Source organism: Enhydra lutris, unplaced genomic scaffold (genome assembly GCF_002288905.1).
Source record: "Enhydra lutris kenyoni isolate GAN:26980312 unplaced genomic scaffold, ASM228890v2 scaffoldscaffold54, whole genome shotgun sequence".
Taxonomy (NCBI): Eukaryota; Metazoa; Chordata; class Mammalia; order Carnivora; family Mustelidae; genus Enhydra; species Enhydra lutris.
Window position 1 is genome coordinate 9,667,185 of NW_019154138.1, and position 22,906 is coordinate 9,690,090.

Sequence of the window (22,906 nt, forward strand, 5' to 3'; positions counted from 1 at the left end):
GATACATGTGTGTGGCACAGGCTGAGGAGGTCTGGTCTAAGGAAGGAGTGTGCCAGGCAGAGGGAGGAGCAAGCGCAAAGGTCCTGAGGTTAGCGCTAGGCTGTTGGATGGAAGAATGGTGAGGGGCAGTGAGGCTGAAGGATATTTGGAGGGGCAGAGGGGAGTGGAGTGGGGGGCTGGATCATGAGGGCCGGGGCTTAATGCCAGCGGGGTTCTTCTACCTGCACCCCTCTACACACCGCCACCACCCAAGGACAGACAGACAGATACACACACACACATGCCCCTCTATTCTGTCCCAGAGGTACTTAAACAGGTAGTCTGGAGTCTGAATACCAGGGTTTAACTCCTGGTTCCACCAAGGCCTGTTACCTCCCTGGGCCTCAGTTTCCTTGTTTGTGAAACAGAATAGTAATGAGTAGGCCTGACCTCATGAGAACCTTGAAAGAATAAAATGAGTTGGGGCTCAGGCCATTGCACAGTGTCTGGTGCATGGTGGGGTCCCCTCCTAGTCACAGGGATGCTGGTAGCCTGGGTAGGGAGGAGGGGAAGGGGCAGGACGACCCCCCACCCACTGAACCCCGCATCCCATTACTGCCTGCAGGTTTCTTCATCTTCCTCTGGTACTGGGCTATGCGGCTGCAGGCCCGGGGCGGGCCCTCCCCGCTGAAGAACAGCTCAGACAGCGCGAGGCTCCCCATCAGCTCGGGCAGCACCTCGTCCAGCCGTATCTAGGCCGCCGCCACCCACCAGGAGCTGCGTGAGGAAACAGAGATGCGGCCTCGCCTCACCCCCGCCTGCCACCCCCACAGCCAGGCCTGACACCTAGGGCAGCCAGAGACTCCGGGAGAAGGCCCAAGCTCCTCCGGGGGGAGGGGGCTTTTGCCCTTGGCAGCCAGACTCCCAGGCAGGCCTTCCGGATTGGCCTGCGGACTGCTCGGTGCCCCAGTCCAGCTCACAGGGGCTCAGGAGAGGGACCGTAACCTTGCTGTCCTCACTGGGGACCGCAGGCCCAGCTGAACTCACCACCACTGGGCCCAGCCCTCATGGCTACAGGTGGGAGCCCACGGGCCCCCAGGCCGAGTCCTGGTCCTGTGAGGCCTGGCAGCATCCTAAGCCCTGGGCCCTAGCCGCTCTGTCTCTGGCGATCTCCACAAGGACACTCTGCGCTCCTGTCATTTTAGCCTGAGAGTGGTACTCAGGGCGCATGGGGTTGGGGCAGAGCTTTGAGCCAGATCCCTGGAGGAGGGGAGCCCCTCCTGGAGCATAGCAGAAGCTCCTCTACCTCTGAGCCCAGGGCCTTCCGTCAGCCTCCCTAGCCCTCACTCTCCAGCCCCCCACTCAGTCCTGGGCAGGGTCCCAATTCCAGGGCTGGATTTTGGGTTGTGGCTCCCAAGAGCGGCTGGGTGCCTGTTATAAACCTTTCTTTACTGGACCGGCCTTTGCCCGCCCTTGACTCAGGCTTAGTGTAGACATTCTGGGCTGGGCTAGATCTATCTGTCCCTCTGGGCCTTTCTATAAGCTGCATTGCCCTTGGTCACCACTGCCAAGCCCACCCCTCAAACGGACCCCCAGCTTCTCTCAAAGCCCTCTTGTGGCAAGAACTGTGGAGCGTAGCAGTGCAAATTTATCTCTGCCCCAGTACTCGGAAGACGGAGGCGTGCATCCCCTGGTGGCCCTGGCAGAGAGCCCAACGAGCTCTTAAGAGGTTGGAACTATGAGGGGAGCCACCATTCCTTGCTGGGGATCCAGGAAGACTTCCTGTAGGAGGCAACATTTGATCTGGATCTCAGCCTTAAGGATGGGGAAGGACTTTCTTTTTAAGCATTATCTCATTTGTCTTTTGAATTGAAAGAAGTAGATGTTCATTGTAGAGAATTTGGAAACTGTAGAAGAGCACACAGAAAAAGAAATAAAAATCAGCTTGTTGTTATTGCCTAATAAACCAGTGTAAACATTTGGAGCACTTTCTTCTGTGCTTCTATCAACAGTCACTGACAAAAACAGGCCAATCAGGAAGTAGCAGGGAGGGCCTCGGGCTGGGGTCCCCCTTCTCAGGACATCAAGTGCTGGACAGGCCACTTGATGGTTCTCACTGTGCACTTCACTGGGCTGTAAGGCCTTGGAGAGCAGGACCGCTGTTCTCAGAAGGACCCAACCAGGTTTGCGTGCGCAGACATCGCTACGGCATGAAACATGGACTGAGGCAGCCAGAAACCTGGAGACCTTGTTCCTGGAGACTGGAGCCTTCCCGGAGCCACTGGGACAAGCTGGCACTGGTGGGAGTTGGCAGAGAGCAAAGCTACAGTTCCACCTGCCCTGGGATTTGAGGGGGGGGGCAGGGCTTTGCACGTGGCTCCAGGCCCGCCCCGAGCCCCAGTAAGGACCAAGAGAGGTGATGCCAGGGTAATGGCCCTGCCCAGCTAACTTTGCCACTTTCCCAGCTGCTCCCCCACTCCCTGGTCCTGTCTTTCCAGGTGTGCTGGATGCGCTGGGTCCCTCCTTCCAGGCCCTTCTTCACAAACAGGCCCCCGTGAGCCCTCTGAGGGTCATTGTGCCAGGATGGGTCCCCAGCGGTGGGTCAGCAGGTTGCAGCTCATAGAGCGCTTGTCCACCATCTCACCTCACCTGGCTGCCACCGGGAGGGAGGTGGGACAGGCCCCGTGGTTCCCGTCTGCCCCCAAGTCTTCCCCGCAGAGGAAGTGCCTGGGGTACCATGCCAGAGCCCCCCTGCCCCCCATGGCCTATGAGTGTCCCCGACATCCTCTCCCCACCCCTCCCCAGGTCCAGAGGGCCTGTGGGAAACAGAATCCTGTCTGCACGCTGTGTGGGAGGAAGGGGAAGGGGCTGGGGGGTCCTCAGACCCCCAGGGTAGAGCATGTCTAGCTCGGGCCCTGCTGGGGGATGCTAGGGGGATATGCCTTCTTGATGGGGTGCTCTCTACCTTTGATCTTGCAGTGACCATGGGACCACACCAAGGGACCTGGCCTCATCCATACGACTTCCTCAGAGCCATCAGATCTGGAGCCTGAGTGGTCAGCCCCTCCCCTTCCCTTGTGCTGCCCCCCATGTGTGTTTGCTGCTCCCACTTCCCGTCTGGGCCACCAGTGATCAGCTGGGCGATAGGACAGTAATTGCACAATGGGGACAGTTGTAAAGAGATAATGACCGTGGCCACACCTGGTGGTCTGGACAGTTCCACTCGCATGATCTCACGAGCTCTTTGCATGTCTTGTAAGAGGTTCAGAGCAGCAGACAGCTCGCCCAAGCTCACCCAGCCGCCATGTGGCCAGAACAGATGTCAGCCCAAGACAGACGCCAGCTCAGGCCTCACCAACCTCCAAGCCCACACTCCTGCACACCCCGTCCCACCTCTCCTATTATCTGGTCTGTGCAGGGAAGGCTGGGGCCTGCAGAGCTTGTCCTCTCCCCCTGGGGCCCCAGCAGTCATGGGATTGATCCCAGTCTTGTTCAACCCATAGGTGTGAGGGAAGGTGCATTAACACCACTCACAAGCGAGGCTTGTGCCTGGCATGTTACCGGTCTCCTCGAACCCCAACACAGCCCTCTATGGCAGCCCTATTGCTGTTTCTGCTTTACAGAAGAAGAAACTGAGGGTCAGAGAGGTCCCCAGGTACTGAGAAGAGGGTCTGAGTTAGGTGTGTCTGACTCCAAAGCCTGCGCTCGTCACCCTTCCCCAGGGGTCTGCTTGGGTATGGAAGCCTCTGTGGCTGCTGGACCCCAACTTCACAGCCCCTAGCAGTGTCCCTGGGTGGGCTGAGCAGGCCCCTCTGTAGATGGGTCACAGGGTGGGGTGAGATAGGAGCGCAGCCCAGTTCCCCACACTAGCCTTTCACAACCCAACTGATGGTGGCGTGGAGCAGGAAGGCCGAGAAAGAGGCCACAGGAAGCATGACACTGAGCAGTGGGGGGGGGGGGGGGGGGGAGGGAGGTGGGAACAGGCCACACCACAGAGCCTGGGACCTGAGGGACGCTCAGACACAGGGCTCTGGCCAGCGTGGGCAAGCCCGCCCAAGGATGATGACGCCCAGGGCTCTGGGGGTCCTGCTTCTCTCACTCCTCCTGCTCTGGGCCTCAGGTGAGCAGCTGGTTCCTTGTCCCCCAGGAGACCCAGGGACAGGGAAGTGGGGATGGGTGGGGCTGTCTAGAGCGTGTCTGTCCAAGGAGCCCACCCTGATGACCTCAGCACCTTCTCTGACCCCATCCTCTGAGTGAGTTGTCATCCTGATAAACTTGGGTCAGCTCTGGGTTTCAGGTGTCTTGTGCTCCCCACAGAGCTCCCCATACCCCCCACCCCAGTCTGGGCTGTGTTTCCCTCACAGGCGGGCCCCAGACACACTCTTACCCAGCTGGCCTCCGAGCTTCTGGGGAAGGGGGTCAGGAGTCTCTGGAGGCTGAGGCCAGTTGGGGCTTATATGGTCCTCCCCCTACCCCCTTGTCTGGCTCCTTCCACCCTGACACCCCCACCGGCTCCCCTCTCCTGGTCCCAGGAGTGGCCCCCCCAGTCCCCAGTTTCCGGAGCTGGGAACAAGCCTCCCCTCCCCCACCCTCCCTGTCGGCCTTGTGCACACACATGCGGGGTTCTCCAAGGCACTTTGAGGACCCCAGGCCTTGCCTTTGGCAGTTCTCTCTCCTGGGAAAGCCGAGGCCACTCCGGCCCAGCTGGCCAGCTCTTACCTACCCTTCTTGAGGCCCTGTGATGTCGGCAGTGACCCCCCTCAGGCAGAGGGAGTGCTCCCATCTCAGTGCCCCCAGTGCTCCTCCTGTTTTGTTCCTGATTTTTTGAGTGTCCTGCATGCCTGCCCAGCAGGGGGGCCATGTGGCTTTGGGTGCATGGATCAACCTCTTTGGGCTTCGAAGAATCTTCTTCTCTTCGGTGAAGGGCAAAGTTCAGTCCTTGGCTCAAAAAGGGGGCAAAATGGCGGAGTTGTCCTCCTGGCAGAGCAAGCCATCAGAACCCACAGATTCAGTCACTCAATAACCAGTCGTGGCTATTGTCTAGTCTTCTGGGGCACATGGGGACACTGGGCCCTTCACGGAAGGCCCTTCACATAACCACACTGGTTGGGACTTCAAGGGTCCCCCGAGGGACTGAGGTGACCTATGGTGATGGGGGAGTTCCAGTCTGGGCAAAGTGTCAGCCGTTTGAACAGCGTGAGGAGCCTTGAGAGGCTTATAAGTAGAGGTAAGTCTCTTTCTTTTGTGGACATTTATGGGTCTGCGCATGGGTTCATTCATTCTGTAAACACTGATGGGGAATTCTGGGCTGTGCCAGGCTCTGTGCTGGAGACGCTGTGGCCACAGCAGAAAAAAGCAGGTCCCTTTGGTGGTGAGCCAAAGGGAGGGGCAGGTAGCGTTCCCCTGACTCCTGGCCCTGCTCCCCACTTGAACCTGGATTAAGGTGGTCCCTGGAGGCCAGCTTCTGGGGCAGAGCGGGATGGCAGGGGTAGCACAGGTCTTAAGTGGGGACCAGCATCGTCCTGCCCAGTGCCTGGACCGGGCTCTCTCTGTCTGAGCTAAATGCTTCCAATGTCTTCAAAAAATAATCACAAAAAGGATAGTCATCTTTTCTGCACTTGCCCAAAGCTTCTCATGTATGACTGTGCCGAAATTTGGCAGTAGGCCAGGAGGGAGGCTCTGTGAACACCCGTCAGGGTGCAGCCCAGCACCATTTGTAACCCCTCGGGCACACAGAGGGCTAGGATTACACAGAGAGTGGCACCTTCCCTCGCCTCCCCTCCTCTCTCTTTTCCTCTCCCTCTGCTTCCCTCTTCTCTCTCCCCCTTCCTCCTTTATTTAAAAAGCAAACGAGGACCCCATTATATATATATTCATCTGGCATTTGCTTCTTCCCATTAAACAGTGTCATGAAGATCTTTCCTTTAAAGATTTATTTACTTATTTGTGAGAGAGAGAGAGCATGTGCATGTGGGGGGAGGGGCAGAGAGAGAGATGCTGAAGGGGACTCCCCGCCAAGCACAGAGCCTGACTTAGGGCTCAATCCCAGGACCCTGAGATCATGAACTGAGCTGAAACCAAGAGTCAGACGCTGAGCCACCCCGGCGTCTGTTAACCTACCCCTTTTTAAAAAGCTCATACATCTGGACCCAGAAATTCCTAGGATCTTAATTTTTTTTAAGATTTTATTTATTTATTTGACAGAGAGAGAGAGAGAGAGAGATCACAAGTAGGTAGGGTGGGGTGGGGGAGAAGGCTCTCCGCTGACCAGAGAGCCCGATGCGGGACTCGATCCCAGGACCCTGAGATCATGACCCGAGCTGAAGGCAGAGGCTTAACCCACTGAGCCACCCAGGTGTTCCAACCTAATGTTTTTTTTTATGAATTCTTAACATAAGCTAACAAAGATGTAAGAGTGTTGTTCAAAATAGGAAAAAGAAGAAAAAAAAAAGGAGTGAGGATCCTGAAAGCCCACTAACAGAGGACCTGTTGAGAAAGTGTTACCACACCCACCCAGTGGAAAGAGGGATCAGTAGGCTCTGACATGGAAAGCTCCTCAAGATACCTCGTTCAGTGATCCCGTTCATGTAAATTTTTAAATGATTTACATCCAGATACTTGCCTATGTAATGAAAACTTCCACGAGGCTGTGCAGGGAGCTGTCGCTGGTGGGGAACTCTGGAGTGTGAGCTGGGAGCTGTGGGGATGTTTACTGCTCGTTTTGTGTTCCTGTGTACGGTTTTGAAAAAAGCTGTGCATGTATTAATTTTGTTGTTAGATCGGTAACTATGTAGACCTATAGGTAAGCCCAATGTAAATACACAACTATAGAAACAGTTTTAGAATGAAATCCTCACCTCCTGGAGTGATACTGACTCTTTGAAAATTTATGATGAGCTTTATCTTTTATGTATATGGATGGTCTCTAACCTTCCCCCAAACTCACAAGGAAGGTATTATTAGTCCCATTCGGCTTATGAGAAGAAGGTGCCTCAGAGAGTTTAAGTAACTTGCCTGAGGTCACACAGCTGGTAAGTGACGCCAAGCTCCACCCCACACCCCATATCGGGTGAAAGGGGAACTGAACGGGAAGTCACGAAAGCTGGTCTGTCGTCTTGGAGCTGCCTCCCGTTGGTGCCATTGCTCAAGTCATTGTGCTCCAGGGACCCTCAGTGTTCTTTCCTCACCCCAGGAGGTAGCTTGTGGGGGTCATAATGAGAATGTGGGAGAAAGAGGTGAACTGAGATAGAACACGCCCGAGAGTTATACCATGAGGCCACAGTTGCAAGGGCTTTGGAATGTCTGATGTGGAACAGCTGTGGAAAGCCCAGCAGACTTCCTGGAGGAGGTGGTAAAGGGTAATAGTACTGACATATGAATCCTTTAATCGACAGAGCCATGTGCCAAGCTCTTTGTACATATCTTCTGCAAAACATCCCACTGGCCCTATGAGGTGGGGGGTCATATCTCCTTTTGCCCTGGAAACTGAGGCCCAGGGAGAGTGAGTCCAGCTCAAGTACACTTAGCGTGAATGGAGGGGACTGAAATTCTAGCCCACATCACCAGACCCTGGAGCCTGAGCATCTTACCCCCAACCTCCTCCCTTGCTGCCTCCCCACCCAGCCCATTCACACCTTCGGCATCCCTCCTTCAGGTATGAAAAATTCTAACAAAATAAGTGAGCAATGGAGGAGGAAAACTGAGCAATCAAGAAACGTCTGCCTGGGGCTCATCAATAAGGACCAGTATGAAGACTTCCACCTGGAGAACACTGCTGACTGCTTCACAAAGTGCTCAGAGTCAGGGAATGAACCCTGTGACCTGGAAAACTTGCAGAGGTAAGAGGGCGTTCTGACTTAGAGCAGGAATGTGGGGCTCCTTTGAAGGCAGCCGGGAGGCTGTTAGGAAGGGACCAAGCTCTCAGCTCATATGGCTTCTGAAAACGCTACTCCCATCTCATCTTTCCACTCTCTTGTTTGATACCCACATTCCCTCCAATCCACTCACTGAGACTTCTCTGATCCAAGGATTGCAGAGATGAACCAGCCTCCATCCCTACCACTGTGGAAGGTCAGACACAGGCCCAAATGATAATGATTCTAGAGAGCAATCATAGAAAAGGGTGGGCAAGGCGCCAGGTTAGCTCAGAGAAAGGAAGACTGCCAAGGATTCACAGAGGAGGTGATTCACAAAAAGGCTTTGAAGACTGCATAGGAGTTTTCTAGTTGGATCTGAGCGATGTTAGGAGCTACAGGCTTCAGAACTGCAGGGAGTATTGGGGGAGAACAGCAGTGCTTTGAAATGTGAAAAAGTGAGGTGCTGGGGATGGCAGCAACAATGGGGAGGTGGATTGGGTAGGGAATAGGCTAGAAATACAAGCAGGGAGCAGAGTATGAAGGGTCAGGTAAGCTATACCAGCGTGGGAGGGGGTAGAGCAAGGACATATTTTAAACAGAGCAAGAGCATGGTCAGTTTTGCATTTGAGAAAGATTGCTCAGGTTTCAGGGAAGGGTACAAGGGTGGTGATGCAGGAGACATGACCAGGTAGGATCCAAGCATGGTCTGGGTAGGTGTGAAGGCTGAACCACCACCTTCACCACCAACTGGCACTGCACATCTGCAAAGGAGGGATAGATTAGAAATATCATATGATATAGAACCAGTAAGACCAAGAGACTGATAAGACCAACAGGTTCAGAGATACGGGGTTGAGGGAGAAGAAGGGGTTTAGAACATAACATCTCAAAGAATCAGGTTCAAAAATATTTTTGCCTCTCTCTCCTCCTTTCTGAATCAAAGCTGGCCATCATTCTAAGATACTCGGGACAAGCTCATAGCTGGTGCTCAATGCACGTTTTTTGAAAAAAAAAACAAACGAAAACCCTATGTTCTCAGGTTCAGTGTTAGGACAACAATCTGATTGAATTATGTCATTTCCGTGACCTGAAAACACTGCTACCCCCTGTACCGAACCTCCTCCATTAGCTTCTTTGCTCCAGGAGGCTGTTCTGGGAATTCTTCTCTGTGCTGCCTTATGGTGGCAATACGCATTTTGGAAAAAGCAGGGACTCTGGGGTCAGAAGATGTGGATTCTGTTCCCAAATCTAGCAGTTAACCTTCTTTATCTTCACACCCCCATAAAGTTAGTCTGGGCATCAACCCATTTCAACGTACGAATTTGCGGGGAGGGCACAAACATTTCGTCTCTAACCAGGGCTGTTACGAATAAAGCTGCCAGGAACATTTTTGTACGTGTCTTTTCATGACCATCTACATTCATTTCTCTTGGGTGGGTACCTAGGAGTGGCAGTGATGTCAAAGGTAGATGTCTGGGGCACCTGGGTGGTTCAGTGGGTTAAACCTCTGCCTTTGGCTCAGGTCATGGTCTCAGAGTCCTGGGATTGAGCCCCAAGTAGGGCTCTCTGCTTGGCAGGGAGCCTGCTTCCCTTCCTCTCTCTCTGCCTGCCTCTCTGCCTACTTGTGATCTCTGTCTGTCAAATAAATAAATAAAATCTTTAAAAAAAAAAAAAGGTAGATGTCTGATGAATTTTGGTCAGCACTGCTGAAGTCTTCTGCGTGGGTACATTAGTTTACACCCTCGCTGGCAAAGTGTGAAAGTTCTTGCGATGCTTGGTATTACCAGTCGTTTTGGTTTTCGCCATTCTGGAAAGGATATGGTGGTACCTCATTTCTTTTTATTAATTTTGATAGCTTTGTGAAGGTACAACTTACATACTATCCAGTCTATACATTGTTAGAGCATGGTTGAATAATTTAGGGTATATAATGCAATATAAGGAACCATTAAGACGATCATTTTACGGACACTTCCACCAGCCCTCAAAGGACCCTTGTGCCTGTTTGCAAGCCATCCGGGCTCGCATCCCCAGCTACTGTCCACCACTCATCTGCTTTCTACTTCCGCGGATTTGCTTTTTCTGGGTGTTTTCTAGAAGGGCATCATAAAACATACTGTCTTTTGAGTCTTGTTTCCTTCACGTACACTGGTTTTGAGTTATATTCATATATTAGCCTGTATCAACAGTTTGTTCTTTTTTTTTAATCACTGAGTAATATTTCATTGTGTGGACATGCTATGATTTGTTTATTCATTCATCAGTTGTTGGACAATTGGATTGTTTCCAAATGAATATTATTCATTATGAATATAATGATTATGAATAATGCTGCCATGAATGTTTAATTCAGATCTTTGTAGATGTACGTTTTCGTTTATTTTGGGTAAATGCCTAGGAACAGAATTGCTGGGATATCTGATATGCTTTGCTTTATAAAAAACGCCCATCTGTTCCTCAAAGGGTATCTTTTGCTTTCCCATCAGCATGAAAGAGGGCTGTCGTTCTAGTCCATTTTTGCAGCATTGTCAGTCTTCTCGGCTATTATGGCCGTCTGGTGCCAGTGGTAGCTCACTGTGGTTTTAACTTGTGTTTCAGAAATGACCAGTGATGTTGAGTGTCTTTTCATGTGGTGATTAGCCATTTGTATCTTTTCTTTGGTAGAAATGACTACTCAGATCTTTCTTTTTTAAAATTGGGTTTTGTCTTCTCATTACAGAGTTTTAAGAATTACTTTTTAAAAAGATTTTATTTATTTGAGAGAGGGAGAGAGAGAGAGCATAAGCAGGGGGAGGGGCAGAGGGAAAGGGAGAAGCAGACTCCCTGCTAAGCAGGGAGCCTGATGCCGGGCTCGATCTCAGGACCCTGAAATCATGACCTGAGCTGAAGGCAGATGCTTAACTGACTGAACCACCCAGGCATCCAGAGTTTTAAGAATTCTTCATGTATTCTACATGCCAGTCCTTTATCAGATGTCAATTTGCAAATATTTTCTCTCAGTGTATTTCTCATCTCTTTGTTTTCTCAATGATATCTTTTGAAGATCAAAAGCACTTAATTTTGAGGAAGTCAGATTTAAATGTGTGTTTGTGTTTGATATCATATCAGAGAAACATTTATCCAGCTACAGATTTTCTAAGTTTTCTTCTATAAGTGTATGTGGTTTTAGCTCTTAAAATTAGGTTATACATTTGGAGTTAATTTTTTATACATGTATGAAGTAGATGTCTTTATTATTATTATTATGATTATTTGCATTTGGATATCTAATTATTTCAACACCATTTATTGAAAAGAATGCTTTCTCCACTTAACTGCCTCTGGGAGGGCATTCCATTGATGAGCTAAATGGCAGCTCCTGGAATGTCTTCTCCCTACCAAGATAGTAAACCAGAAACCAAAGTATGTCCCTGGGGAGAACTGCAGAGATTAACGCCACCATAAAGGACTTGAGAGATGCAGGGGAGGGGCGGTGATGCCTATCATAACTCATCGTAACTGCCGATCTTAGCTCACCAGAAGCCAGCTGGACGTTGGGGAATGCCTGTGGACTATCCTACACTTAATCAGGCAGTGAGGGGTGCCTGGGTGGCTCAGTGCCTTTGGCTCAGGTCATGATCTCAGGGTCCTGGGATGGAGCCCCGCATCCGGCTCTCCGCTTGTTGGAGAGTCTGCTTCCCCCTCTCTCTCTGCCTGCCTCTCTGCCTACTTGTGATCTCTCTCTCTCTCTGTCAAATAAATTTAAAAAAAAAAATCGGGCGGTGAGTCCAATCGCAGCTGTGGTCCCAGAGGAAATCAACACAACCCCTGGCAACTGACACGTTCCATGGCTAATGCCTTGTTCTCTATCCCAGTTTTCAAGGGCTACTGGAAATTGTTTACTTTGACCTGGCAGAGCCAACAGTAGACTACCATGGTTTCCTCTGCGCTGTCAATTCTGCTGATCTCTGTCGTCATTCAGTTCACAGAAACCTTAGTAATCTTGACACTCTACAGAGCACTGTCACTCTGGCCACTATGTTGGCAACATCATGGGGATTGGATCTGATGAGCAAAATTAGCAAGTAGTTAAGATGCCTTAGGGAAACAGATGTGGATTAGAGGATGGGAAGTAAACCCCACAAGAATTCAGGGGCCCTTCATCTCAGGGAATTTTCTGGGCATTCAGAGGTCTGGAGAACATCATGATATCCATTCTGAGGGTGAAGGCAAGTTGTTGAGCCTCACACCATTTACAATGTAAAAAAAAAAAAAAAAGGATAGTGTGGAAAAACAAATCTCATGCACCATGAACCAAAGATATCTGCGTGGCTATGCTAATATCAAAGAAGATGGTGTTTAAACAGGTGTCGACTTTGTCACTAAAAATTCAACTTTACATCTATGCTTTAGACTTTCTGACTCTGTGTTACATTTCACAACTAAAATAATTTTCAGGTGCTCTGAGAACCAAATCAGGAAATCTTCCCTCAAGAAAGGCAATTGCATTGTTTTGTGAGGCCAAAGAATTTTTAAGTGCATATATCTATGCAAATATATATGTGTGTATTTATATATAGAGAGAAATACAATTAAGTGCTTATATATATAATTATAATTCACTATTATATTTGGTAACAGTGAAAGTCACAATACTTCTTTATTTAGACTTTTAAAAGGTATATAAAAGCTAGACACTTTGTGTAGCTCAGTCAATGGGTTTCAACAATCTCATTCTGCTGCTTCTGGCTGGCCGGTGTTCTAATGGCAGGTACTGGCTGAAATTCGAGTACCATCTGCTGGAGAGTCCGATGAGCATAGTGAATACGTCTTTTTTGAAGGCTGCTGTCCAGAATGTCAGCACCCACATCTCAGAAGACTTGTTCTTCTCCCTGACGCCTTCCCAGGTAAAGAGTTCCCTATCCCTGTTGGCTGGTTCTGACTCCATTTCCCTCTGCCATATTTTTCAGAATTCTGAGAGACTCCTGGTCTGTGTTGGGTGCCCACTGAAGCTTATCCCTCGTATGTCCCATTTGAGAGTGCTCTGTCACTTTGCTAATGGTGCTAGTGAGTTGCTTGGGTGGGTGGATCCAGGTGACAGATGACTCAGGGCAAGAGGCTGGTATAATTCGGAAGACCACCCAGTTGAGAGTCAGGGGATCTGGGTTCCAGTCCTGGACTCCCCACCCCTTTACTGGGCATTTTCCAGGAAACCCCTTCCCCTCTCTGGGCCCCAGAGCTCTCATCTGTAAGATGAGCTCTAGATTTACACGGGTCTGGATTCAAGTCCCAGTTCTGCCCTTTACCAGCTAATGTGATGTTGGGTGCATGACTGGAATTTTCTGAGCCTTGGTTGCCCCATCTACAAAATGGTGCTGGCATGGCCCACTTACAAGGTTGTGGGAGATAAGGCACTGGGAGTGCTGGGTGCAAGGGGCAGGGTGCAGCCTCCCTAAAGGGGTGAAGCTGAGTGTGGAAGTTCAGGAAACAGGCAAGCTGGCCATCATCCAGGTCCTTCTAGATCTGTCTGGAAAAGAGGACATGAAAGATAGGGCCCTTATTGATGTGACCCATCCTCTGTGTGGAGGCACCCGCTGGCCCTGGAGATCACCTCACGTCCTTTGACAAGGGTCCAGACTGAGAAGGAGAAAGTTGGGTCCCTTGCCTCCAACCTTAGCTCCTTCTGTTCCAGCGCCCATAGGATGCCTTTGAGGCAGGACCTGGTGAGACCAGGCTACAGGCCCAATGGACCAGTGAGGTCAAGAGTGAACAAATCACCAATGAAATTTATTTTATTATTTTAACCATTGTTCGCTTTTACAAAACTTGCTGTTGGGCAGGGTGTGGAAATCACATTCCATGTGAAGTTTTATATTTTCCACCTCTGCTCACACCGTCTCTCTTCCTGGGGGCTTTATTCTTACCAGTTATTCCCAGGTCAGTACCCAGACACCATGATCCTAAATCTTGTGAAAGCACAGTGGCTGGCAGGACACAGGCCAGAAGTGCACCACAGCCGACCCCCCCCCCACACTTGCCGGTTGAACTTCACCGTCCACTCAGCCTGACTGTGACGGGAGGTCACACAGCTACCTGGTTAGCCCCATTCTCCGTAGTGGGACAACTGAGGGTCCATGAGGGCCGTGGCTTCTCTGTAGGCTCACAGCCTGGACGGAGCCAAGCTCCGTCCTGCCTCTCAGAGTGATGCCCTCAGGTTCTGCCCCTCCCCCCGGTGCCTTAGTTTCCCCTCCCAAGTGGGGGAATGGCAAGAGCCCCATGTTGGGGGCTGGAAGCCTGGGGTAGAGATAGGAGCTCTGGGGTCTGTGGTTCCAGGTTCCAGGGCTGGTGACAGAGGATGAGCATGAACACCCCGACAGAGTCCGGCTGCCCAGGAGTCTCTTTGAATCCCTGCAGGAGAACAGGTCGGAGGTCTTGCTGGCCATCACTATCCTGGACATTGGTCCGGGGAATCTGTTCAAGGTGAGGAGAGGCCTAGTGGGGGCTCAGGGCAGCTCAGTGGGTCAATGCTCGGTTCACCAGGGCCCTGTGCCCCAGCTTGCCTTCTCTGGAATCTTGGCTGTGGGTCCCCATGGGGATGAAGGAGGGGATGAGCCTGTGGAGAGCGTTTCTAAAGCAGCCTGAGGTCACCTCAGACTTCTGTCTCTGGAGTCTGTGCGCTGCACACTCACACTGGTCACACTCAGATGTTTGGATCCACACGTCCGTGTCCTTGGACTTGTATGTGTAGCCCAAGTGCTTGTATCCCCCTGTGTGTCCTTGTGCATGGACAAACGTGCATGTTCTTTCATACTCCTGGTGCACATGCTGTCACACGTGTTCCCGTGTGACTGTGTCCGCACAGGCAAGTGCACCTGTGTTCTTGCAAATGGGTCCTGGGCGAGCATCTTCAGAGGCATGTAATGTACTCACATGTGGATAGAGTGCACCATAAGTAACCTCTATTTGGGGCTGATCTCTCTTCCAGCCCTGTGCTCCTCCGGCTCAAAGGGCAGAGGAGCTCTGGGGCCAGCATTGGAGAGCTATCGGGTGGATGGCTTTGCGACAGTCGGCCTGGGGTGCGGGGCTCCCTGTGATCCAGCCCGAGCAGGAGACTGCAGGGGGCTGCGAGAAGAAGGTTGCCCATGGTCCCTGGGTCCCCTGGTCCCCTAGCCACAGACTTTGCTCTCTAGGCAAGGGCCATGGGTCCTGGAGGTTCCCAGGAACCCCCATCAATGCTGGGCTGGGACAGCGCCTTCTGAAGCCCGGCCCCCCATCTCTCTCCACAGGGCCCCCAGCTCAGCCTGGAGGATGGCAGCCGCGTGTTGAATAATCGCCTGGTGGGCCTGAGCTTGGGCCGTATACCTGTCAGAAGGCTGGCTGAGCCTTTGGAGATCACCTTCTCCCACCAGCACCTACCCCCTGTGAGCCCCCGACCCAAATCTGGCAGCTTCTGAGGGGCAGACAGGCAGGGGGTCACGTACAAGCATATGGATAGACAGGCGCAGGACTCTGCACCTCTCAGCCTTCCACATCCCCCCAGCCACTAAGACCACACACACGGGGATGCCCAGGGACCCATGCCACCTGCACGCGAATGTCCACTTGACCCACAGACACCCTCCCACTCGTGCTTACAGAGGAGCACCAAGGACGTGGCAAACCCATGAGCACGCACATGGGATTACATGCCCACCCACATATACACTCCCCTAAAGGCACATGTATACAGACATGCTACCCTCCCCGCGCCGCAGCCCCACAGTGTCCACATCTCTCACATGCTGATCCACGCACACCAAATGGTGCACTTCATGGTCCTGTGTGACCTGTGGGGTGAGCCTTGCTTCCTACCCAATGCACACCCCAGGGGTGGGGGTAGGGCACCCTGTCCTCTCCCTTCCCTTCTCCGCAGTCTGCTCTCCTCTCTCCCAACCTCCCCCTGCCTCATCTTGCCTCCCCCTGACTCCCACTCTCTGGTTTCAGAACATGGCCCTCAGCTGTGTGTTCTGGGATGCTACTAAAGGTAGGAAGGGAGGGTGTGGGGGCAGAGATCCACAGGTGGGGGCCTCTCTCCTCCCTCCCTTCCTCTCTGGTCCCCTCCACTCCCCCATATTCTCATACACTCCCCTACATTCCCTGCCCTTCCTCTCCACGGTCAACAGGAGACTGGTCTTCCACGGGCTGCTCCACGGAGCTCAGAGCCAAGAGGACCATCTGTCGCTGTGACCATCTGACCTTCTTTGCTTTGCTGCTGGTAAGGGCCCACCCACCCTGATCCCAGAAGTTCTGGAGGCACCGAGGTTTCCTGGCAGCGTCCAGGGCCTCTGGGATGTGTGAGGCCTGGCCTCCAACTGATGGGGTCCCGGTTTGGGGGGGGTCGCCCACAGAAGCCGATCTTGGACCAGGCCACCGTCCAGTTCCTCATTCGCATTTCCCAGGCTGGCTGTGGAGCCTCTATGACCTTCCTGGCTTTTACCATTGTCCTCTACGCTGCCCTAAGGTGGGTGATCCTCCACCCCTATCCCAAGTCTCCCGCTTGTCCTCAAGGGTGGGAGCAGAACAGGTTAGAAAGCTCCCTGCTTGTGCAGCATAATACTGATAGCCTCTCCAAACTTTACTTTCCTCATCTATAAAATAGGGTTGGGGGTTGAAATGTGTCAGAGCTATTTCAGTTGGTAGTGGCAGGAACTCAACTCAAATTCACTTAAACACAATGGGGGAATATGTGGTTGGTGGAATGATGCTCCCTTCAGGCATGGTTGGATCCAGGGGCTCAAAAGATGTCCCTCGGACTTGCTCTCCCTCTGCCTCTCCCAACTTTGCTTTCTCCTTTGTCAGCCATGTGAAGCAGTTTCTTCACTCTCAGGGGCCTTGGGAAGCCCAGGGATTGTCTCACAGCTTCTTAGCTTGCTAGGCAGCAAATTTTCTATACCAAATTCCAACACTGAAGCCTTTTTTTTTCAACATTTTATTTTGATATAATCGTACTACAAAAATACTGTATAGAGTCCCCTGGTTTCTTTATCCAGCTTTTCCTGGTGATAACATTTTCTAGAACTGTAGTATCATACCAAACCAGGAAATCGACATTGGTACAGTGCCAGAGGACATCTTCTGTAAATTTTTACATGCATTTGTGTGTGTGTGTGGTGCAGGGTGGGGAGGGGGTTTCTATGCAATTTTATCCCGCGTATACCAGAGCAGAGTTTTGCTGGTCTCACTTGGGTCACGTGTCCATGACTGAACAGGCCACTGTGGTCAAGAGATTGATGACACTGATTGGCCAGGCCAGGTCATGTGATTGCTCTTGGATTTGAGCCAACAAAAGGCCAACCTCACCCCAAACGTCAGGCCTGCCAGCAGGGAAGGGTGTTTCTCAGAGACGCAGGTCTGTTTCCAGAAGGAGGAGCAGGTGTAGGACAGGCAGAGATCGCTGTGGCCTGTGCTCAGGCTCTCTGGGTCCAGTCCAGGGCTCTCCACGTGCCTCTTTGCCTCTGTCCCCAACTGGCCCTGGGCTGCAGCCCTGTCTAGCCTTCCCACCCCCATCTCAGACTAAAGCATGAGTGTGAGCAGTGCCAGCCCTGCCCCCCACCGAGCCCGGTCCTGGAGCACAGTCCCCGTTCCCAACAAGGTGAGTGGGACTTGCCAGCTGGCCACACTGGTGGACCTCGTGAGCCAGGCCTGGCACGCTGGGAGGACTTGTCACCGTCTGTCATGGGTGGGCCTTGACATCGCAGGTGAGATGGACACAATGCCTCATACTCCCATCTAGGCACCTGGGCTCCTATTCCTCCAGTGAGAGCCCTCAGAATCTGATTTGCTAGGAATTCTGAGTGGGAGCTCCACAGAGAGGGAGTGAGTCCCTGTCCTCTCTGGGCCTCACCCTACTACGTCTTGGCCTCCTACCTCTGTGCCCTGTTGGTGGGTCTATTCACTCAAATAATGCGGGCAGGCCCCCCTGCTGCCTGTTGTGCTGGCTCTTGGTTACAGTCAGAGGGGAGGGGAGGGGGCTACCCTGCGCTGCAGGAAACTTCCAGATCAGCATGGGCTAAGTGGCATTCAGAGTCAGCTTCCTGAGGAGGAAATGCCCAGGGAAGTTTCTGAAGGAAGAGTAGGAAAAGGCATTGAGAGCAGAGAGCAGAGCAGAGGCGAAGTCTGGGAGGGGCGAAAAAGCAGGATGCAGTCAGGGAATTGCCAAGTGTGCGTTTTGGCACTAGCACGGCGTGGAGGATGAGGCCTGCGGGACGTGGACCCCCCCCAGGGCCCCGTGAGCCAGGAGAGAGAGAGAGCTCCCTCGGGGGGCTGGCCGGGCGGACCAGGGGCGGTGGGGTGGGGAGCCTGCGGTGCAGGTCCTCCCCGACTGGAGCTGCGGCCCTGCCTCCTGCTGCCTCTCATGGGCCCTTCTTGCCCCAGGTGCTACCGGCAGAGGTTCAAGTCAGAAGACACCCCCAAGATCCATGTGGCCCTGAGTATGAGCTTATTTCTCCTGAATCTCACCTTCTTCTTCAATATGGGGCACAGTCCTCAGCTGTCGGGTGCCACCTGCCAGGCCCGGGCGGCTGTCTTCCACTACTTCCTGCTCTGCACCTTCACCTGGATGGGCCTGGAAGCCTTCCACCTCTACCTGCTCGTCATCAAGGTCTTCAACACCTACTTTGGGCACTACTTCCTGAAGCTGAGCTTCGTGGGCTGGGGTAGGTGTAGCTCGGAGTGGGGGTGGTGGCGCGGAGAGCGTGGCCGGTGGAGGGAGGGGCGGGAGGGAGACCTGTTTAGGGCAGAGAGGTGTCTCCCTCTCTCAGACAGGCTCAGGGCTTGAGGCACGGGCAGCTGGAGGGGATTTTGGAGGAGGACGTGCCAAGGGAGCCCCAGCGATGCCGTACCTCCTCCCCCGTTGTACCCAGGCCTGCCTGCCCTCATCGTGTTTGGCACCGGGACTGCGGACAGCTATGGCCGCTACACCATCCGCGACAAGAGGAACGCCACCACCCTGGAGCTGTAAGAGGGGCTGGGCGGGGGGGAAGCGGTGACATCAGGCCCCTGGCTGCACACAACTGGGCCAGTGGGATGTCGGGAGAGGAGGGGATCCTGGGAAGAGAGACCAAGCCAAGGCAAAGGACTCTCCAGCTAGCTCACAGTCTGGAGGGGTAAACTGAGGACTGGAAGAAGAAAGTGCAATGAGACGGGGGTCTGAGACAGGAGAGAGTGAGCTGTGGCAGGATGCCTTGCTCTAGCCTGGCCACCACCAACCCCTATGGCACCTTTGGGCAGATTTAAAAAGGTATCCCATCCCTCCCCACTCTGCCAACCTGCCATGCCAGGGGCTCAGCCTGGGGAATGGGAGGTGAGCTGGATTTCAGCCTGACCCCCCCCACCCCAGCCAGGTGCCCTTGTGCAGGACACAAGCTGCCCCACGTTGGTGGCAGGTCTGGTTCTAGCTAGGTGCTGCCTCTGAATTTCTATGTGGGCTAGCCTGGCCTCCCCTGGGGCCTCAGTCTCCTCATTTGTACTGGGGTGGGGGGTGGTAATGGACATTCTCTTGAGCCTTTTGCCCTGCAGTGCAGGAAGCATGGGGCTGAGTGAGCCTTCTCCAAGGTACCCTCCCCAGGGCCCATGGCTCTGTGCTAAGAGAGGCTGGTGGGGTCTTGGTCCTGTCCCTAGAGCCTCAAATACAGGGGCCACAGGGGCTGGGGAGGTGACATATGTGCACGCAGGGGCCCAGGTGGGGACTGTAGTAGATAGCCAGTCGCATACCTACCTAATGTGCCTTGGGGAGGCATGCACAGAGCTGCCAGCTGTATGCTTTTATAAGAAAAGCAGAGGGGCGCCTGGGTGGCTCGGTGGTTGAGCATCTGCCTTTGGCTCAGGTCATGATCCCAGGGTCCTGGAATCGACTCTGGAGTCCTAGGATTGAGCCCTGAGTCCTACTCTCTGGTCAGTAGGGAGTCTGCTTCTCTCTTGGCCTCTCCATTCCCTCACCCCCCACCTCCCACCGCTCATGCTTCCTCCCTCACTCTCCTTCAAATGAATAAATAAAATCTTAAAAAAAAAAAAAAAAGGAAAGCAGAAATCTGGATGCTTATGCCAAACCTCACGCTTTTTAAAGGGTGGTCATTAGTTTAATTTTTTTTACAATACAATGTGGGGTAAACCAAACATGTTTTGGGGCCAAATAGGCTCCTTTGCACTTGCTGGTCTGAAGAGATGGCAGATTGGAGCCTCATGACAGCCCCTCCCCAGGAGAATGGGGGGTTGGTGGGGGGTGGGGTGGGGGAAGGGGTCTTTTGGGTCACAGAAAGTCGGTCAGGGGAGAGTGCCGGGGACTTGCTGGGTGGGGGCACATCTCCAGCCCTGGTGGCCGTCTGCCTCCTCCAGGTGCTGGTTCCAGGAGAATACGGCTGTCTCTGCCCTCTATGTCACTGTCCACGGCTACTTCCTCATCACCTCCCTCTTCAGCGCTGTGGTGCTGGGCCTGGTAGCCTGGAAGATTTTCACTCTGCCGAGGGCCACAGCGGGCAAGGAGCAGGAACCAAACTGGAAGGGGGTCCTCACCGTGCTGGGGCTCTCAAGCCTGGTGGGTGCCACGTGGTGGCTGGCCATCCTCATGCCGCTGGGCTGGCCCACCATCTATATCTTCGCACTTTTCAACTCCCTGCAAGGTGAGGCTCTGGGGCCAGGTGTGTGATGCTTCGCCTAATCTGTTAGGGGGTCTTTTGGGGGGATGGAGAGGGGTGGATGGCAAGACATAGGATTCTGCTCAGGCTGGCTGACCTGGGAGCTGGCACCAGCCACCCAACTGAAGCAGACACTTCCCCTATTTTTTCTTCAGAGCTGTGTGTAGTGTCTTACCCTCTCTCTGTGCAAACTCCTTCCCTCTCTTCACTGGCCCTTTCCCACCCAGGGTCCCAAATGTTTTTTTCCATCCCATGTAACCTTCCCTGGCGTGTGGTTTGATTCAGCTTGGTCTGTGTTCTCAGGAGAGTCAAGGATCAGATCAGGCCATCTTGGGCTAGGTGTCCACCTCTGGTCCAGGCAGCTGTGACCAGGAGGTCAGGGGCACGTGACATGACGGGCACATGACGCAGATGGTCTGTAAGGAATTGTGGTGGCAGAAGGATGTGATTAGCAGAGGAAATGACTGATAGTTGTGCTCCCTGCCCCTGCAGGGTCTTTCCTCCGATATCCAGGGGTCGGGATCGAGCCCTGAGTCCTACTCTCTGGTAGGAGAGGGCCAGGCGTCCGGGGTGTGACTGATGGCTCCCCCTTCCTCTTCGCTCCCCACACAATGTCATACACAGGCATCACAGCCTAAGACGAACCACTGTGAAGGGACTGATGAGGTGTGCTTTGACTTTGAGTCCAAGTCTTACAGCCAGTGGCCCGAGGCCCACCCAAACAGGGCTGGCTCCCAGGGCCTCCTGAGGCCATGTGGCATTGCGGTTGGGTGGCCCTGGGGATAAGCAGACCCGGAAGGGAACCCTGGTTCCACATACCACCTCAGCAAGTCCCCCAGCCCCTCCGATCATCTTTAAAGCTGGGACAAAGCTGGTATTTTTCTCATCAGATTTTGCGATGAGTAACTGAGCTAATGCTTGTGGAAGACACAGATGGTCCCCCGGGGAAGAATCATGAGTCTGTATCGGGGACATCCCGGGGTTGGGGAGGGGAGGCACCTTAAAACTAGACTGTGTCATTATTCTTCCAGGGGCCTCCTTTTGTGTTTAAGCCTGAACACTTCACTCTATGGAGTTGTCTCATCTGAGTGCGAGCGCCTCAGTACATTGCTCTTCCAAACACAGTGGTCCTTAGTGCGCTTGAATGTGTCTCCATCATTTGGTGGTTGTTTCGAGTTTTAGTTGTAAACTCCTTTTAAACCTACACAGCATTTTGACTTTTCTATCAATTTCTGTGCTTACTCTAATTTTCATACCTCCCACTTTCCTGCTTCTTCCTGCTGGCGTGAGTCCGGGAATAACTCTTAGCGGAGCATAGCAGAAGCCAGGCTGGCTGTTGGGTCTGCATGGAAACGCCTTTATTTCACTCTTCCCTTTCTGTGATAGATGTACGTCTTATGTGATTGTCAGGGCCTCCGTTTCTCTCTTCCAAGATTTCTCTTTGGTTCTTGGTTGGGCGTCGGTTTAGTTTTTGCCCGATGTTTCTTTCCATCAGTTCTTGAACTTTTGCAATGGAGCGAACTGTCTCTGTGCAGCTGCTGGCCAGGCTGCCCAGCGCCCCGGAGGGTCCACACACAGGCTCACGGAGGCCCCCTCCTTCCCAACAGGTGTCTTCATCTTCTGCTGGTTCACCACGCTCTACTTCCCCAGCCGGAGCGCCGTGGCCTTCTCCTCTAGCGTGCCCCGAGCTGACCAGGTCCACACCACGTTTCATGAATAGGAGGCCTCCGTGGGGTCAGGCTGGGAGCCGGCCCCACGTTCTGGACTCAGCTCTGACTCCCCATGTGGCCTCAGGCTGCTCCCTGTCTCGCTCTGGGCTTCAGTTTCCGTGTTTTTACAACGTGGCTGGGGAGGGAGGAGATGGGAACCAGAGGGGACCACCTGGCCTCAAAGGTTCCGTCCAGATACTTTGATGGGTCCTAAAGTCCACGAATCAAGGATAGTAGGAATCTAAGTTTCTGATTCCCCGAAGACCCCTGCCAGCACAGAGAGGTGCCCCCTCATCCCTACCCCCACCTGAAGACCCCTGCCAGTACCGCCCCCTCTTCCCACCCCCACCTCCTGCCTTCATAACCAAGCAGCTCATCTCTGCCTTTGGCCACCTTCTGGTCTCCCCTTGAAGGATCCCAGCCTCTTCCCTTCCTCCCCCTTCCATTGCCCTCCCACACCCACACCCTATGGCTGCCTGTCCCCACTCCCTCAGGCACTGGGGCAGTTGTGGACTAGAGCTTTGGGTCTATCTTCAAGGATGAGCTCCCGCCATTCAGGGGGCTGCCAACCCTCCAGCTCTTCCGGGACACGGAATTTCAGAGAATGCCATTTCTTCGGTAGTGGATGTCATACCACTAGCGGCTGCCCCCGGGTTCTGGTGGCTGCTTGTGTGGTCCGACCTCCAATCCGCCCATCCCTGTGGGCTGGAGG

The 22,906-nt window shown here is 53.2% G+C and overlaps 2 protein-coding genes across 2 annotated transcripts in view; both read left to right on the plus strand.

Annotated features, from left to right (window-relative positions):
* The window catches only part of LOC111157359 (adhesion G protein-coupled receptor G1), a 38,118-nt gene extending 36,176 nt beyond the window's left edge, over positions 1-1,942 (plus strand). The window contains exon 14 of the mRNA XM_022518702.1: positions 605-1,942. Within this exon, the coding sequence (XP_022374410.1) occupies positions 605-735 (131 nt within the window). The 3' untranslated portion in view covers positions 736-1,942. The remainder of the gene's footprint in view (positions 1-604) is intronic.
* Positions 1,943-4,038: 2,096 nt separating this feature from the next.
* On the plus strand, positions 4,039-22,493 carry LOC111157421 (adhesion G protein-coupled receptor G3). The gene is made up of 12 exons (XM_022518807.1): positions 4,039-4,106; positions 7,671-7,817; positions 12,586-12,721; positions 14,148-14,294; positions 15,101-15,235; positions 15,798-15,840; positions 15,971-16,068; positions 16,202-16,314; positions 18,228-18,508; positions 18,716-18,809; positions 20,187-20,470; positions 22,093-22,493. Exons 1-12 carry the CDS (start codon positions 4,039-4,041, stop codon positions 22,203-22,205), a joined length of 1,659 nt encoding a protein of 552 aa, XP_022374515.1. The 3' UTR covers positions 22,206-22,493.
* The last annotated feature ends 413 nt before the right edge of the window (positions 22,494-22,906 follow it).

What these genes read in the sequence shown, in the direction of transcription:
- LOC111157421 (XM_022518807.1), top strand. Translation starts at nt 4,039, where the DNA reads ATGATGACGCCCAGGGCTCTGGGGGTCCTGCTTCTCTCACTCCTCCTG. An exon ending in CTGGGATGCTACTAAAGGTA is followed by an intron (nt 15,841 to 15,970) that starts GGAAGGGAGGGT and finishes CCTCTCCACGGT; the next exon opens with CAACAGGAGACTGGTCTTCC. An exon ending in ACTTTTCAACTCCCTGCAAG is followed by an intron (nt 20,471 to 22,092) that starts GTGAGGCTCTGG and finishes CCTTCCCAACAG; the next exon opens with GTGTCTTCATCTTCTGCTGG.